The 18,106-nt window shown below is 35.9% G+C and overlaps 2 protein-coding genes across 2 annotated transcripts in view; both read right to left on the minus strand.

The window, feature by feature from the left end:
* SPAG16 (sperm associated antigen 16) overlaps nucleotides 1-18,106 on the minus strand; it is a 1,175,972-nt gene that overhangs the window by 150,879 nt on the left and 1,006,987 nt on the right. The gene's annotated exons all lie outside the window — the stretch shown is intronic.
* The window catches only part of LOC122745937 (mitochondrial transcription rescue factor 1-like), a 49,033-nt gene that overhangs the window by 9,659 nt on the left and 21,268 nt on the right, over nucleotides 1-18,106 (minus strand). Inside the window, 1 exon segment of the mRNA XM_043991396.1 lies at nucleotides 10,910-10,967. Within this exon segment, the coding sequence (XP_043847331.1) occupies nucleotides 10,910-10,967 (58 nt within the window).

Here is an 18,106-nt window from a genome sequence, read left to right on the forward strand (position 1 = left end):
GAGGTTTTTTCCTTTTTATCTTTGTCTACTATGGAAATAATTTTAGCCTTGACAAATGTAAATGTTTTGTTTCTAAACATGTTGACTCAGTACTACTAGATTCCTTGAATGTAGTCCCTATGTCCATTTTTCTGTTTTTGGTTTAAAAAATAGGATGACTGGTGATATTTATAAGTAGGCTGGCCATATTAGTGCAATTACCACCTCATTCAGGGCCTTTCTCTATGTACCATTACCTTGCTTTCATACATACTCAAATTTCTCCTTCACTAGGCATTTTCTATCCACATAGTAATATGCTTAAAAGTATCTTCACAGGATCCTTCTCATCCATCCAGCTACCAGCCCAGATTTCTCTTCTCTTCTTTCATTGAAACATTTCTTTAAAAAGCTGTCAACATATGGCCTCTACTTAATTATTTACTGGCCCCATTGGATATTTTGAGATATTTTATTTTTTCCGTTACATGTAAAGATAGTTCTCAACTTTTGTTTATACATGCTTTACACTTTCAGATTTTTCTCCCTCCCTCCCTCCCCTCCCTCCCCCCTCCCCTAGACAGCAGGTAATCTGATATAGGTTATATCTATATATATCTATACATATACATATAGATATATATATACACACACATATATATACATAATAACATTAATCCTATTTCTGCATTAATCCCATTGGATATTTTGAATGAACTTCCTACCTTACATATATAAAACAGAATTACTAAATTTTATATCAAACTGCTTCCTTATAATTAGTCTCTTTCCCTCCAGTTTCTCCCCATTTCTAATGTAATTTCATACAGCTTTAAGATTAATCTCCATATCCATAGATGTCTTATACAACCTTGTACTCCAACCACTTTGGTGGTTTCCCATTGTTTACTGGAAAAGTTACATCTCAACTTGGTTTCTTCCTAATTTTCCAGTCATTTCTCACACTATTCCCTTTCATATATATTTTATACTCTAGTCTGGACTAGAATATGTCCTTTGTACAAATTTTCTGCAGCATTGCCTTTATTCATAAATTCCCATATACCTAGAATATTACTACCACTACCCCAACTCTATCATGTGAAATGTCATGTATTCTATCCCCTATTATAGTTAATTGTATTATATTGCATCATATATGTTGTATAGTTCCTTCTAGAATGTAAGATCCACTGTACCACCTAGCTCCCCCAACATCTTGGTAAAAAAGACACACACACACACACACACACACACACACAATGAAGAAAACAACATCTTAAATAGCATCTTCAAAAACAGACTAGGAACAAAAGGTAAAAGAGGTACAAAAAGTTAGTGAGAAGAATGCCTAGAAAAGCAGGATTGGCCAAATGAAAAAACAGACACAAAAATTCACTGAAGAAAAGAAAAAAAACCTCCTTAAAAAGTAGAAATGGCCAAATGGAAAAGGAGGTACAAAAGTTCACTGAAGAAAATAATTCCTTAAAATTCAGAATTTAAAGAATTGGAAATAAAAGGAATACCCATCAAAGTGCTAAACAAGCTGCAGTGTGTGTGTGTGTGTGTGTGTGTGTGTGTGTGTGTGTGTATGATTAGGATGTAATATTATTGTGCTATAAGAAATGACAAACAAGATGATTTCAGAAAGGCCTGGAAAGACTTATATGAACTGATATATAGGGAAGTGAGCAGAACCAGGAGAACATTGTGCATAGTGACAGCACTATTGTTTGATGAAGAACTGTGAAGGGCAATTATTCTCAGTGATACAACGATCCAAAACAATCTGAAAAGATTAATGATAAAGCATACTATCCACTTCCAAAGAAAGAACTAATATTGATTGAAGACAGACTGAAGCATGCATGAAGTGAATATTTTTTACTTTCTTTCATTTTTCTTTTATTCAGGTTTTCTTATACAAAATGGCTGATATGGTAATGTTTTATATAAAAAATTGGAATTGAGCAAGTGGATGGTAATGACTTTATGAAAATCAAGAAAAAATAAAACAAAAGAGAAAGAATAGAAGATAATATGAAATATCTCATTGGATAAATAATTGGTCTGAGAAAAAAGATCCATGAGAGATCATTTAAAAGTTATTGGACTAGGGGCAGCTAGGTGGCACAGCAGATAAAGCACCAGCCCTGGATTCAGGAGTACCTGAGTTCAAATCTGGCCTCAGATGCTTAACACTTACTAGATGTGTGACCTTGGGCAAATCACTTAACCCCAATTGCCTCACCAAAAAATAAATTATTGGACTACCTGAAAGCCTTGGTACAAAAAAGAGCCTAGACATCATCTTTCAAAGAATTATTAATGAAAACTGCCCTGAGATTCTAGAACCAGAGGGCAAAATAGAAATGGAAAGAATACACTGATCACCTCCTAAAAGAGAATCCAAAATGAAAACCTCCAGGAATATTATAGCCAAATACCAGAGCTCCTACGCCAAAGGAGAAAATATTGTAAGCAGCCAGAAAGAAACAATTCAAGTGTCCTGGAATTTCAGTGAGGATTACACAAGATTTAGCAGCATATGCATTAAAGGATCAGAGGGTTTGGAATATGATAAACTGGAGGGCAAAGAACTGAGATTATAGTTCCAAGAATCATTCATCCAGAAAAACTGAGTATTTTTCCTTCAGTGGAAAAATGAATTTTATCAATGAAAGATAAAACTTGCAGGCATTCTTGATGAAAAGACCAGAACTGAATAGAAAATTAGACTTTCAAATACAAGACTCAAGAAAAGTATAAAAAGGTAAGCAGGAAAAAGAAATCATAGGGAGTTAAAAGGTTTAAACTGTTTACATTCCTACATGTGAACATGATACTTGTAATTTATAAGTATTTTCTCATTATTAGGGTAGTTGGAAGGAGTATATATAGACAGAAGGCACAAGTGTGAGTTGAATATGAAGGGGTGATATCTAAAAATAAAATTAAGGGGTGAGAGAGGAGTGCACCAGGAGGAAAGAAAAGGGAGATATGGAAGGGGGGTAAATTATCTCATAAAAGAAGCAAGATAAAAGCTCATAGAGTGAAGGGGAAGATGGGGAACTGAAGGGCAGTAAGTGAACCTTATTCTAATCAGAATTGACTCAAAGAGGGAATATCATACATACTCAATTGGGTAGAGAAATCTTTCTTACTCTGCAGGAAAGTAGGAGGGGAGGGGAATAAAAGATGGTAGAGTAGGTAATAGGAGGGAGGGCAGATTGGGGGATTGGGTAGTCAGAAGCAAAACACTTTTTAGGATGGACAGGGTGAAAGAGAGAATAGAATAAACAGCATGGGGGAGGGAATAGGATGGAGGGAAATACAGTTAGCAATATTAACTGTGAAAAAACATTTGAAGAAATTTCTCTGATAAAGGGTTTATCTCTCAAACATATAGAGAACCGAGGGAAATATATAAAAAATAAGAGCCATTCCGCAATTGGTAAATGTTTAAAAGATATGAACAGTTTTCAGATGAAATAATCAAAGCTATTTATAGCCTTATGAAAAAATGCTCTAACTCACCACTGATTGGACAGATGCAAATCAAAATAATTCTGGGGTACTACCTCATACCTATCAGATTGGTTAATAGAACAAGAGGAAAGTAACAAATATTGTAGGGGGATGGTGGGGAAAATGAGGCATTAATGTTGTGGACTGATTCAACTTCCTGTAGAAGAATTTAGAATAATGCCCAAAGGGCTATAAAACCATGCATACTCTCTGATGTAGCAATAACTCTACTAGGTCTATATCCAAAATGAGAGAAAAAACACAAAGGAAAAGGATCTATATGTACAAAAATGTTTATAGTAGCTCTTTTTTGGTAGCAAAGAATTAGACATTGAGGGGATACCCATCAATTGGGGAATGGCTGAACAAATTGTGGTATGTGATTATGATGGAATACTATTTTGCTGTAAGAAATTATGAGCAGGATGCTCTAAGAAAAACCTGAAAATACTTACATGAACTGATGTAAAATGAAATGTAATGTGTACAAAGTAACAGCAATACAGTACTATGATTAACTGTGAATGACAGCTGTTTTCAGCAATACACTAATTCAAAATAATTCTGGAGGACTTATGATGAAAAATGTTAGCCATTCCCAGAGAAAGAATTGATGGTGTCTGAATTGAAGCATAATTTTTTAACTTTGTTTTTCTTGAGTTTTTTTGTCTGTTTTCTCTCACAATATGACTAATATGCAAATGTTTTGCATGACTACACATGTATAACCTCTATTGAATTTCTTGCCTTTTCAAAGTGGGACAGGGAAAGGGAGGAAGGGAGAGAATTTGGAAGTCAAAGTTTTAAAATGGATGTAAAAAGTTGGTTTTACATGTAATTGGGGAAAATATAATCATAAATTTAAAAAAGTATGTGTATGTGCCAAATAAAATTATAAATGTGAGCACTTACTAAACATACTTCATTTCCTGATGCCTTCCCTCACAAGTGTCTGAAAGAGAAACTGATAAAGTCTCTTGATGGAAAAAAGATATGGCAAATTAAATTTGAAGAATAGAATGTCTACCCTTGGATTTTGGTGGGATTCATACTGATAAAATCTAGAAACCATGCAAAGTCAAAATTCAGATAAAGATTTCTAATAAGAACAGACTGGAAAGGTTGTGGTAGACCTCAGAACTTCGTAAAATTTATTTTCATTGATTAATAAGCAAAAAGGGAGAGAGGAAGTGGCATTTATGATCCTTTTTTTTTAGTATTGCCTGGATAATAGAGAAGTTTACATAAAGGTATGAATATGATTAGGAACAGGTGGGTCTTCCAAAACAGGTGCATCAATTTACTAATCATCATGTTCATGTACCTAACCTAAAGCATTTACCAGTGATTTGGAATATCATTAGTTCTCAAATAATCAAAAATAAGATATTTCATAGATGATTGGATCTAGAAGAAGAAATTCATGGGTTATAACTCAAGAAAGTGGTCCACAGGGGGATCATGGTATTCCATAATTTTGAATATAGTTGCAGGCAGGAAATTTCAGAGGAGGGATACATGGTTGGTTATTCTCCATATCAATAATGTTAATAACACTAGATAATTCTTTTGTAGCTCCTTGCCTATGAAAAGGCAAAGAGAAGAGATGGAATATTATGTATGAAAAATAACAAAAAGGCTAGTTTGTCTGGTTTATAAAGAAAATGAAGGGGAGTAATATTTAACATGCTTGGAAAGGTATGATTGTTAAGGGCTTAAATGCTAGACAAAATGTTTTTTATTTAAGGCTCTAGGCAATAGGAATCCACTAGAACTTATTAATAGGGGAATGACATAGTCCAAACTGTATTTTAATAATATCAAGTTGGGTGCTGTGTAGAGGATAGCCTAGAAATGGGGAAGATTTGAAACAGGAAGAGAAAAATAAAGGTTGTTGCAATAGGTGAAACAAGAGGTAATGAGGGTTTGAATTAGGGTGATGTCATATATTTCTAAGTTGAGAGAAGGGGACAAACATAAGAGGTGTTGTAAAGGTAAATAAACAAGACTTGGCAACTGCTTGGGTATGGGAGTATAGAGAGGAGAATGAGGAGATGAAGATGACTCTAAAATAGCAAATATGGTTGTCTGGAAGGACTTAGTACTATTTAAAAGAAATCGAAGGCAGCTAGGTGATGCAGTGGATATAGCACTGGCCATGGATTCAGGAAGACCTGAGTTCAAATCTGGCCTCAGACACTTGACACTTACTAGCTGTGTGACCCTGGGCAAGTCACTTGACCCTCTTTGCCCTGAAAAAAAAATACAAAAAAAAAAAAAGAAGAGAAATCGATAAATTTCTGTTTGTGGAAGAATTAGGAAAGAAGATTTGTTTAATTTCAGATAAGTTGATTTTAAAATATGTTCAGCAGAAAGGTAGAAACCTAAAGGGTCTGGACTTCATAGTAAGGACTGGCTGAACATATAGATTTGGGAGTAATTTACCTAGAGATAATGAAGTCATGAATGTAGGTGAGATCACCAAAGGAAAAAACATAGAATATAGAAAAAACACTTCCTCATTTCTCTTTAGTTGCTGAATTTCTCCACATCCTTTAAGACCCCTATCCATTACAAACATCTCTCCCATGAACTTGCCCCTAACAAAAATAAATTTTTCTTCCCTCTGAAATTTTGCATGACTTTTTGCCTCTTCTGTGTGAAGTGTCCTGTGTGGATAATTAGCCCACATTATCCATATGGAAAATATATAATGGTGTCTCAAATTCATGTGCTTCCCTCATCTGATGCTTTAGGGAGTTAATATTAAATAAGAAGTCTGAAATTCCATCTTATGTACTCTGAGCTCCCAATTAGGAAAATCCTGAACATTTAAGCAAAGGTTTGGTTCTCTGCCTTAATTTACATTTACATTTATCTCTTGCTGATCTCTGGCCTCTTTGTGGTTGTGGGAAAATGCAGGTTATAGGAGCAACAGAGTATATTACGGTATGTTTGCTTCCTGTATTTTGGGGGGGGTTGTTTTTTGTTTTTTTGGGCTTTTTTTGCAAAACAATGAGGGTTAAGTGATTTGCCCAGGGTCACACAGCTAGTAAGTGTGAAGTGTCTGAGGTCATATTTGAACTTAGGTCCTCGTGAATCCAGGGCCGGTGCTTTATCCACTGTGCCACCTAGCTGCCCCCTACAGTATGTTAATAAATAGGCAATGGGAGAAGAAGTTGGGGAAAGAGGAGACCAATTTTTGGAACTTCCCTTAGTCCTTGAGGAAGTGGGTACAACTAATTTTGGCTGCCTGGGTCTTGCACTCCAAGATGTCTTAGGGGTCAATGGCACCCTTCGATTCCTTCTTTCTTAGCCACAACTCAGTTCTATTTCCTCTTTCTTCTTTCACAAATTGTCCCTGTGCTGCTATTTTTTGCTAACTCAGCTCTTGATGTCCCTACTCCTGCTCTGATGCCAGACCCTCAATATCTCTCTTTTTCAGAATTGAGTTGATATTTCATCAGTGACCCTCAGGAAGCACGACCAGGTTTTCTCAGTTAATTCAAACACTCTTCCTAGCAATGTCGCTCTAGTTTAAGGAAGACTTTTGTTTGTTTTTTTGTTTGCATTTAATCTAAAACCTGCGATTGAGATTTTTCTTATCTGGTTAAGGGGCCAGGACCTAGCATTTTATCATTTGCTTTAGATGAGGGTAGAATAACATGAATTATTTACTCAATTCACTTGTATCCTTATGTATGCACTGTTTAGTCTTTAAAAAATATATCCATATCTTCACTGTGAAATAGATTTATAAATTCCTTAGAAAGGAGGGGGGAAGAGGCAGCTAGGTGGCACAGTGGATGGAGCACCGGCCCTGGAGTCAGGAGTACCTGAGTTCAAATCTGGCCTCAGACACATAACACTTACTAGCTGTGTGACCCTGGGCAAGTCACTTAACCCCAATTGCCTCAGTAAAAATAAAAAAAAGAAAGAAAGAAAGGAGGGGGGAACTTGTAAAATGTCAATAGTATTTTGACAAATCTTTATTAAGGTTAAATAGTCACCCTCTCCTATTCTTCCTCTTTAAAAGTATTATTAAAAGTACTATAGGTTATGGAAAAGGACCTATTTGTGCAAAAAATATTTATAGCAGCTATTCTAAGAATTGGAAACAGAGGGGATGCCCATCAACTGGGGAATGACTGAACAAGTTGTGCTATATTATTGGGTTTTTGTTTATTTGCTTGTCTTTTTGCAGGGCAATGAGGCCTAAGTGACTTGTCCAGGGTCACATAGCTAGTAAGTGTCAAGTGTCTGAGACCAGATTTGAACTCAGGTCCTCCTGAATTCAGGGCCAGTGCTTTATCCACTGCACCACCTAGTTGCTTCATGCTGTATGATTGTGATGGAGTATTATTGTGCTATAATAAATGACAAACAGGATGATTTAAGAAAAACCTAGAAAGACTTACATGACCTGATGCATAGGTAAGTGAGCAGAACCAGGAGAACATTGTACAGGGTCATAGAAATATTGTATGATGAAGAATTATGAATGACTCAGCTATTTTTAGCAATACAATGATGCAAAAGAATTCCAAAAGGACAAATGTTGAAGCATAAAATCCACCTCCAAAGAAAGAACTGATATTGATTGAACGCAGACTGAAGCGTGCTATTTTTCACTTTCATTCTTTTTGTTGTTGTTGTTCAAGTCTTTTTGTATAAAATGACTAATATGTGAATGTTTTACATGATTGCACATGTATAACCTATATCAGATTGCTTACTGTCTCAGGGAGTGGGGGAGAGGAAGGAAGGAGGGAGGGACAGAATTTGGAATTCAAAACTTTACAAAAATGTTAAAAATTGTTTTAACACACAATTAGGGAATAATCAAATATTATTTTTAAAAGTTGGTGATTATTATTATGTATATTACCTAGGTTGTTCTTATATAATGTAGACCCTTGGAAAAATTGCTTTAAGTTCAAGGCACTTTGTGGGCCAGCACCTATAGAAAACATACAAGCTCCTATCTATGTACTCTCACCCAATGACCAGAGGATAAATTAAAAACAAAAGACATTTAATCAAACAATTTTGCTAATAAACATGCGGAGAACCCATTTTTTTCAGATCACACAACTATGTGTTGTATACATGGAAAGAAGCATATACTCTTCATGTCACATTTATTATCTGTGTAACATGTAGATGGGGTTCATACCTGGAAGGCAAGCATTCTTAGGACATGTGCCCAGGACGACTCTTGTTCCTGCAGCTGCCAATGTTCACTGGTGATATCATAGCAAATCCCTTTCTGCCCTCTGCTAGGCATTATGTCTCTTTTTTTTTTCTTTTTTCTTTTCTTTTTTTTTTTTTTTGCGGGGCAATTGGGGTTAAGTGACTTGCCCAGGGTCACACAGCTAGTAAGTGTTAAGTGTCTGAGGCCGGATTTGAACTCAGGTACTCCTGAATCCAGGGCCGGTGCTTAACCACTGCGCCATCTAGCTGCCCCTAGGCATTATGTCTCTCTGCAGGGTGTCACATCTCCACTATACATCATATAGTGTTTGCTGAGTGTCTCTAATCTATTGGGTTTCTGTTCTTCAGGGTCATTTGCTGCTCTCTTCTAAGGTGTAGTGGCTAGAAAGCCTTTCACTCACAAGAGTAGAATGATATTCATCTAGGGCATTTATTAAGTACCTTCTATGTGGTAGTATGGTATAATGAGAAGAATATAGCCTTTGGCATCGGGAAACCTAAACTGAAATTCTCCCTCTCACATTTATTATCTGTGTGACCCCAGACTGGTATCTTAACCTCTCTGAGTCTCAAGCTACTCTCTAAGACTGACAAAGTTCTGTCATGATTTGCTTTGAAAAATCATACGTGATTAAATCTGTGCAAGGCATTGTGAACTAAGGAAGATGCAAAGAAGATACTGAGATATAGGCTCCATGCCCTCAATGAAGATAAAATACAATTAATTATATTTTACCTCCATCTCATTTACAATATGTAATCTGTTTTTTTTTAATTTATCTATTTTTTAGTGAGGCAATTGGGGTTAAGCAACTTGCCCAGGGTCACACAGCTAGTATCAGGTGTCTGAGGCTGGATTTGAACTCAGGTCCTCCTGAATCCAGGGCCAGTGCCCTATCCACTGCGCCACCTAGCTGCCCCTACAATATGTCATCTTCATGTGCATTTAAATAACTTGTTTTAGGAGCTTGACACATCTACTTGCAAATTTTAAGTGGTACATGTGATCCCAAAACACATTTCCTATTTCTGTTTAGCCCCTGTCTCCACTTTTGCTACCCCCCCACCCTTAATATACCATGAATTCTCTTAAAGCCAGCTTCTCCCAGATCTTTCCCGTAATATTGTTTTGTTTTGTTTTGTGTTTTGAGGCAATTGGGTTTGAGTGACTTGCCCAGGGTCACACAGCTAGTAAGTGTTAAGTGTCTGAGGCTGGATTTGAACTCAGGTGCTCACGAATCCAGGGCTGGTGCTCTATCCACTGCACCACCTAGCTGCCCCCATAATATGTTTTTCAAGGTAGAAAACAAAGTTATTGTAAGCCATGCCTAAACACATATGGCCCTCCTTGTTAAACATTGTGTGAAGATGTGCTTTGCTGAAGAGCTCTTGAAGAGATAGGCTACATTTAGATGAAGCAGTGTGTTTAATGGCTGCATCTTAATAAGTACCTTGTTGCTCTTCTCTCATAGAATTTCATGTGATGGATTACTGAATTTCTTTTCCCCACCCCAATTACTTATCAGTGGCATATGACATTCATTTTTCAAGTGTTACATTTATATTCATGTCCAAAGGGCAGTATTGGGATGGTCACAAATGAAAAGAAAATTGCTCCACTGCATCCACCCTTGTGCCTCATTGGTATATGGGCCCTTTGGGCCCTCTGTTCTTACAATGATCAAGATGACAGACATGTCAAAACTGCCAATTTTATTGGAATGCTTCACTTTTTAATAAAATTGTTCTCCCTTAATTTTGGGTAAAGTGGCTCAGCATTATTTCACTAACCTTAAAAGTTTTTTTAAAAAATGAACAAGAAGGAACCCCATGCCCTTTTGCTTATAAGAACACTGTTTCACACATGCAATTATGATAATAATTCAACTAAACAAGTTATATAGGCAGGACAAGCAAATCATCCAGTCAGGAAACCAGAATCAAATCAATTTGCAGCCACAAGACAGGTGAGCAAGGGAATCATTAATAACAACACATTACCATACTGATCTATTATGCTGCCTTTGATGGGTCACATCTTTTTCTCCACACACAAGATATTTTAAGACCCTGGGTGCTGTCATCAATAAACATCAGACTGAGTCAGTAGGCGACTCCGTTGACCACTTCTATTAATTTTTCATTTGCCATGAACTTGCTGTGATCATTCTGTCTTCCTTTGGCTTACCTGTCAGTCCAAGGTAAAGGCTTGTTCAATCCATTTGGAATAGCAGTCATGCTACCATCTGATGCAATACATCAAGTTGAAAGAACTAAATCATTATTTTGCAGGAGATCCTTGATCTAACTAAAGAAAGCTGGGGGTGTACCCAGAACACTGCTCTATAACAACACACATAGGCAGAATTGCTTTGCTTCAGGGTTCTATGGGGTATCATGATAGTGGGTAATTTTTAGTGGAAGCCTATCATATCTTTGAAGGAGTGAGGTTTATGGATAAAAGTATGAGAGATGCCTTTATACTTTTTAAAAATAGTACAAGTTAGGGCCAGCTAGGTGGTGCAATGGATAGAGCACCGCCCCTGGAGTCAGGAGGACCTGAGTTCAAATCCGACCTCAGACACTTAACACTTACTAGCTGTGTAACCCTGGGCAAGTCACTTAACCCCAATTGCCTCACTAAAAAAAAATAGTACAAGTTTCAAAGAAAATGATGAATTCCCAACTACATAGAAAACACAGACAGGAATGCCAAGAAGTCAGATGCTGTTCTCTGAGCTTCAACTTATCCACTCCTCCTCAAGGCTTTTCATTTAATTTAACTTTGTTGCACTCCTCAAGTCTTCCTAATAGAACAAGCAGAAAAGATCTCAGAAAATATGCTGATCTTAATCTCAGACAAAATTTGTGTAAGAGAGAGCATCAAGAACAGATAGTAGTCAGTAGTCCCATTTGGAGGTATTTTTAAGTTTCTTAGAATTGCTAAATTAGAAGGTTTTTTGTTTTTCCTGAAAGGGGCCTTTAAGGTCATCTAGTCTAATGCCTCCTTTTTCTTCTGACCAAGTTAACATGTCATTTTCAAAAGGCAAGAAAAGCGCTGGGAGGTATGCAGAACATACCAAATGACAGGTATAACTGAAATGGCTGACTAGGCAATAGAACGATTTGTAACTACAATTCCCAGGACAAGTAGAAAGTTGGCAATTTTGCAGTATTCAATATAGCCTCTTGCTTCAAAAAATATTACTTTAGGCCAAATACTCAAAAAGGAGACAGAATACCTATTTTTCAGATTGCGATTTGCTGGTATGTGTAATTTTTTTGCAATGAAAAAGCATATGTAACCTTCAAAGGAGCAAATGAGTGATGATAAAACAGCTTGCTGCTCCCTTTTCCAATTCCCTATATTTTCATCAAAAAGAAAATTCTCACATTAGTACATGGGATAAAAATCATATTGAGATATATAAACTCTCATTAAAAATAAAACATTGTAGGATATATTATTTTCAAAGTATGTACATGGAATGATACCATTAGATGGAATTAATATTGCAACACTAAAAAGTAAATTGCAGAATGCAACACAATCTATGGAATTATTCATAGTGATTTTCTTTGAAGCAGGATGGATGGTATGAGCAGAATCACATATATGGTGAGAACACTTCAAAGTTCTACCCTGAGGCTTGTTAAGCTCAGTGAAATTCACAAGAGGCAAAATCCCACTGATCTACTTTGCCCCCTTTAGTCTCCTGGGATTTATTCTAATGGGGTTTCAGTATATTGTTTGAAGTCATAGTTTTACTTAAGACTTAAGATGGAGCCATGTTTCCACAAACTTCTAAGTTCATAAATTTAAGGTAAATCCAATTATTAAAAAGATTCCACTATATCTGATGTAAAGCATAAAAAAGTAAGGTTAAATGTGACAACTGCACACAGAAATTAGAAAACAATATAATTTCTTTTCTTCTTTGGAAACAATTGAAGAAGTTGCCAAATTTTAGTTTCCATAATGTTCTTGGTTACAATCATGGAAGCATTGAATTCTAATCCTTTTCCCACCTTTATCATGCTAAGGAATGTTTAGCAAATCACTCAGCCTGTACATGTCTTGGTTTCTTAATTGGTGAAACAAATAATAATGTTTGGTTAGTTCATAGGGATAGGTGCAAATTAACTAATTATTGATTGTAAAGTGAATTGAAAATGCAAAGGAGCTTAAGAAGAATGGGGTCTGACTTCATATTCATTTATACAAATTACTGAATTCTGATGTTACCCATACAAAAGAGGTTGGCAGTCATCTAGAAAGAGATCACATATATTCAAATTCACACTATCTGAAGTACAATTATATGAAGTATGAAAACTGGCTCTAGACAAATGGAAATAATAGAAATATATAGTGGAAATCTGAAAAAAGTAGTTACTTCACAGGATTCTTTATTCACACTATTTTTATTTTTAGTTTTCAACATTTGTTTTTATAAGATTTCCAATTTCAAATTGTTCTCCCTCCCTCCCCCTCTCCCCAAGACAGCAGGAAATCTGATATAGGTTATATATGCATATTAACATTAACCATATTTCTGCATTTGTCAGTCATGTTATAAGAGAAGAATCAGGGCAAAAAGGAAAAACCTCAAAACAGAAAAACATCAACACCAAAAACAAAATAAATAGTATGGTTCAATCAGCATCCATATTCCACAGTTCTTTTTTTTTCTGGATTTGAGGAGCCTTTTCCATGATGAGTCCTTTGGAACTTTCTTGAACCATTGGATTGGTGAGAAGAATCTAGTCTATCACAGTTGATCAACACATAATGTTGATGATACTGTGCACAATGTTCTTCTGGTTCTGCTTATCTCACTCATCATCAGTTTATGCAAGTCCTTCCTGGTTTCTCTGAACTCCTCCTGCTCATCGTTTCTTACAGCACAATAGAATTCCATTACATTCATATACCACAACTTGTCTAGCCATTCCCCAATTGATGGGCATCCCCTCAACTTCCAATTCCTTGCCACCACAAAAAGAACAGCTATAAATATCTTTGTACATGTGGGTCCTTTTCCCTTTTCCATGATCTCTTTGGGAAAAAGACCCAAAAGTGGTATTGCTGGGTCAAAGGGTATGCATAGCTTTATAGCCCTTTGTGCATAATTCCAAATTACTCTCCAAAATGGTTGGATCAGTTCACAGCTCCACCAACAATGCACTAGTGTTCCAATTTTTCCACAGCTTCTCTGACATTTATTATTTTCCTTTATTTGTCATATTAGCCAATCTGATAGGTGTCAGGTGGTACCTCAGAGTTATTTTGATTATTCACACTAATTGGGACATAACTGTATTTAGAAGAGAGGCAGTTTTATTCTATCTACTACCATTTTTCAACAATACTTTCATTCTCAATCACTTCCCTACTCTCCAAATACAAAAGTAAAGAGACAAAAAGTTTCTAATTTTTGAATAGTAATACTAAGTGATCTGTCTTGTGAGGTAGTAGGTTCCATTTCGTTGGGAAATCTTCAAGCAAAGGATGTACGGCCATTTGTGGATACTGTGGAACAGACATTTATACAAGTATAGACCTATGAAGTATCAAGATAGAATAACTTTTCCTTTCTGAGTCTCAGGTTTTTTTTTTTGTTTTGATTTGTACTTTTTAATCATAAGGTACTTTGTAAATGTAACTCATGGCCATTAATTATCAAGTGATTTTCTATGATTACCTCAAATCTATAAATTTTCTGTTGAATAATGATATGGCAGTGGAGTGCCTGAAGTACCATGATCAGAGGTTCACAATGTTGTATAGGAGGCAGCAACAAAAAATTCCAAAAAAGAGCAAGAAAGCAAAATGGCTATCTGATGAGGCTTTACAAATAGCTAAAGAAAGGAGGAAAGCAAAAGGTATAGGAGAAAGGGAAAGATATAGCCAATTGAAGGCAGAATTCCAGAGAAGAGCAAGGTAACATAAGAGAGTTTTCTTAAATGAGCAATGGAAAGAAATAGAAGAAAACTATGAAATGGGAAAGTCAAGAGATCTCTTCAATAAAATTAGAGGTATCAAGGGAATGTTTCATTCAAAAATGAGCATGATAAAAGACAAAAATGGTAGGGACTTACAAGCAGAAGAGATTAAGAAGATGTGGAAAAAATACACAAAATAACCATGCAAAAAATATAATAACATCACAGATAAACACCATAGTTTGCTTATAGATCTAGAGCTAGACATCTTGGAGAATGAAAAGTCAGGTGGGCTTTAGGAAGCATTGCTTACAATAAGGCTAGTGGAGGTGATGGAATTCCAGCTAAATGATTTAAAATTCTGAAAGATCATGCTATTAAAGAGCTACACTCAATATGCTAGCAAATTTGGAAAACTCATCAGTGGTCACTGAATTGGAAAAGAACAATTTATGTCCCAATCCTAAAGAATGCCACAGAATGTTCAAATTACCAAGCAATTGTGCTACTTTCACACACCAGCAAGATTATGCTTAAGATTCTGCAAACTGGGTTTCAGCAATATGTGAACTGAGAACTACCACAAGAGCAGGATGGTTTTGGAAGAGGAAGAGGAACAAGAGACCAAATTGTCTACATTCACTGGATTATGGAGAAATCAAGGGAGTTTTAGAAAAAAAGAAACATTTATTTCTGCTTCATTGTCTACATGAGAACTTTTGATTGTATGAATCACAACATAATGTGGCAAATCCTCAAAGAGATGGGGGTACCAAATCATCTTACTTGTCTTCAGAGGAACCTGTATACAGGTCAAGAAGCAACAGTTAGAACTGAATGTGGGAACAACTTATTTAAGATTGGAAAAGGGATATGATAAGATTGTATGTTGTCACCTTATTTATTTGACTTGTACACAGAGTAGAGAACTACCAAACTGGATGAATCAAAAGCCAGAATTGAGATAGGTGGAAGAATTATCAACTATCTCAGATATGCAAATGATACCACTCTTATGGCAGAAAGTGAAGAAGTAAGAGCCCTCTTGATGAGGGTGAAAGAGGAGAGTATAAAATCTGGCTTAAAGTCTAATATAAAAAACAAAAATTATGCTGTTGGCCACATCACTAACTGGCAAATAGAGGGAAAAGAAATGGACACATCGTCAAATTTTATATTCTTAGGCTCAAAGATCAGAGCAGAAGGTGACTGCAGCCATGAAATTAAAAGACACTTGATTCTTGAATCCTATGTGAAGTCTAGACAGCATACTAAAAATGAGAGATGTTACCTTGCCAACAAAGGTCTACATAATCAAAGCTATGGTTTTCCAGTAGCAATGCTTGGTTATGAGAGTTGGATTATAAAGAAAGCTGAGTGCTTCAGAATAGATGCTTTCAGATGGTGAGGCTAGAGATGACTTTTGAGAGTCTCTTGGAAAGCAAGAAGATGGAGTCAAATCAATACTTAAAGAAGTTAATTAGGCTATTCACTAGAAGGTCAAATACTGAAGCTGAAGCTTAAATACTTTAGCCACAAAATAAGAAGATGGGACTCATTGTAAAAAACCCTGATTTAGGGGAAGACTGAAGGCAAAAGGAGGAGCAGCAGAGGATGAGATGGTTAGATGGTATTATGGAAACAACAAACATGAATTCAGATGGATTTGGGGAGATAATGAAGGATCAAAGGACCTAGTGTGGTATGGTTCATAGGGTCATAAAGAGTTGAATGTGACTGAATTTTGAACAACAAGTAATACACACACACACACACACACACACACACACACACACACACACACACACACATATATATATATATTTTTGTGAGGCAATTGGGGTTAAGTGACTTGCCCAGGGTCACATAGCTAGTAAGTGTTAAGTGTCTGAGGCTGGATTTGAACTCAGGTACTCCTGACTCCAGGGCTGATGCTCTATTCACTGCACCACCTAGCTGCCCCTAACAAGTAGAATTTCATTAGGAAATATGAGGTATAATTTAGCATGTAGATAATAGTGGATCTGAACATTTGGAGATTTGAATCTGATGAATAGCTTTGCACTAATTCATTATGGGATTTGAATCAAGTCATCAAGTTTGCTTAAAAATAAATATTTCAGAAGTTCCCCCCCCCAACTATTAACTGAAAAATGAAAGATCTTCATTAGAGAGCTCACTCCTTGTCATTCAGGAGAAAACTTGTTTAGAACCATTATTTTCAGGGAAGTGTTTTTGGGTTCAGTTCTTCTCTCAGCCTTGTCCTGAGGTCCAGTTAGTTTTTCCCCAGCAAATGGCCTCCTATAAAGCAACTAAGACAGAGGGATAGAGGTTGGGTAAAGTGTGGATAGGTAGCTATTCTGGGTGGGGTAGTTTTTTTCAAATAGGTTGAGCAGACATAAGATGCAGAACCCTTGGACTCTGTTTTATCATGGCATTGAAACTTTCATTGCTATGAAATATTGATAGAAATCGTCTTTTATCACTTGTATTTCTATACCATTCCTTTCTGCCCAGCTTAAAACTAAAAAAAATACTGTTTGTTGCATTGAAAATGCATGTCTTGTGTAACGGATCTATTTCATCAATATTGTTTCACATTAAAGACAATTGCCACCTGTAAGAATTATTAAAACTTATCTTACTTTGCAATTTCTTTGTGATAAATGAAGAAAGCTATTTTCTGAATACACATTACCTGCCTGACTATGTGAATCCAAATTTAAAGTGTATGTATTTAATTTTTTACATGCTATCAGAAGATGTCTTGAAATCACAACTCTAAAAAGAAGGGTGATGTTTCCTATTTCTTGGCAGAAGGTAATGGACTGGGGGCACAGCATGAGATACAAATTTTCCAATGGCCAATAGGTGGGTTTGTTTTATGTGATTCTTCTTTTTATTATAAAGTACAGCCATTCATTTTGGGCAGACATGGAGGATAGTGATAGTGATACTTAAAAGAGAAAGAAAAAATAAAGAAAAGTGTAACAATGAATAATTCAAAAAAACAGAAGAGAGAAAAGGAAGTTCAGAAGGTTGCACAGACAAGTAGGGTAGTGATGGCATTACTGTTAAATTTAAAATATATATATAAAAAGAGATGAGTAAAAGAGATGCTTGGCTTTGCCTGTTGACTTCTTTTTCTTTTTAATGTAAAGGCCTCTTTTTCTCCTGTATTGTTCATGAGGTGATTAGGCAGCATAGTGAATGGACTGCTGGCCTTGGAGTCAGGAAGACTTGAGTTCAAATCTTTCCTCAGACAATTTACTATTTGGGCAAATTGCTTAACCTCTCTCAGTCTCGGTTTTCTCATCAATAAAAGCACGTACTTCCTGGGTTTATTGTCAAGCAATATATGTAAATTAGAAATGTGTAAATAAATGAAAATAATATATACAAAATCTCTGTAAACATTTGAATACTATACAAATATAAG

The sequence above is a fragment of the Dromiciops gliroides genome, chromosome 3 (assembly GCF_019393635.1).
Source record: "Dromiciops gliroides isolate mDroGli1 chromosome 3, mDroGli1.pri, whole genome shotgun sequence".
Taxonomy (NCBI): Eukaryota; Metazoa; Chordata; class Mammalia; order Microbiotheria; family Microbiotheriidae; genus Dromiciops; species Dromiciops gliroides.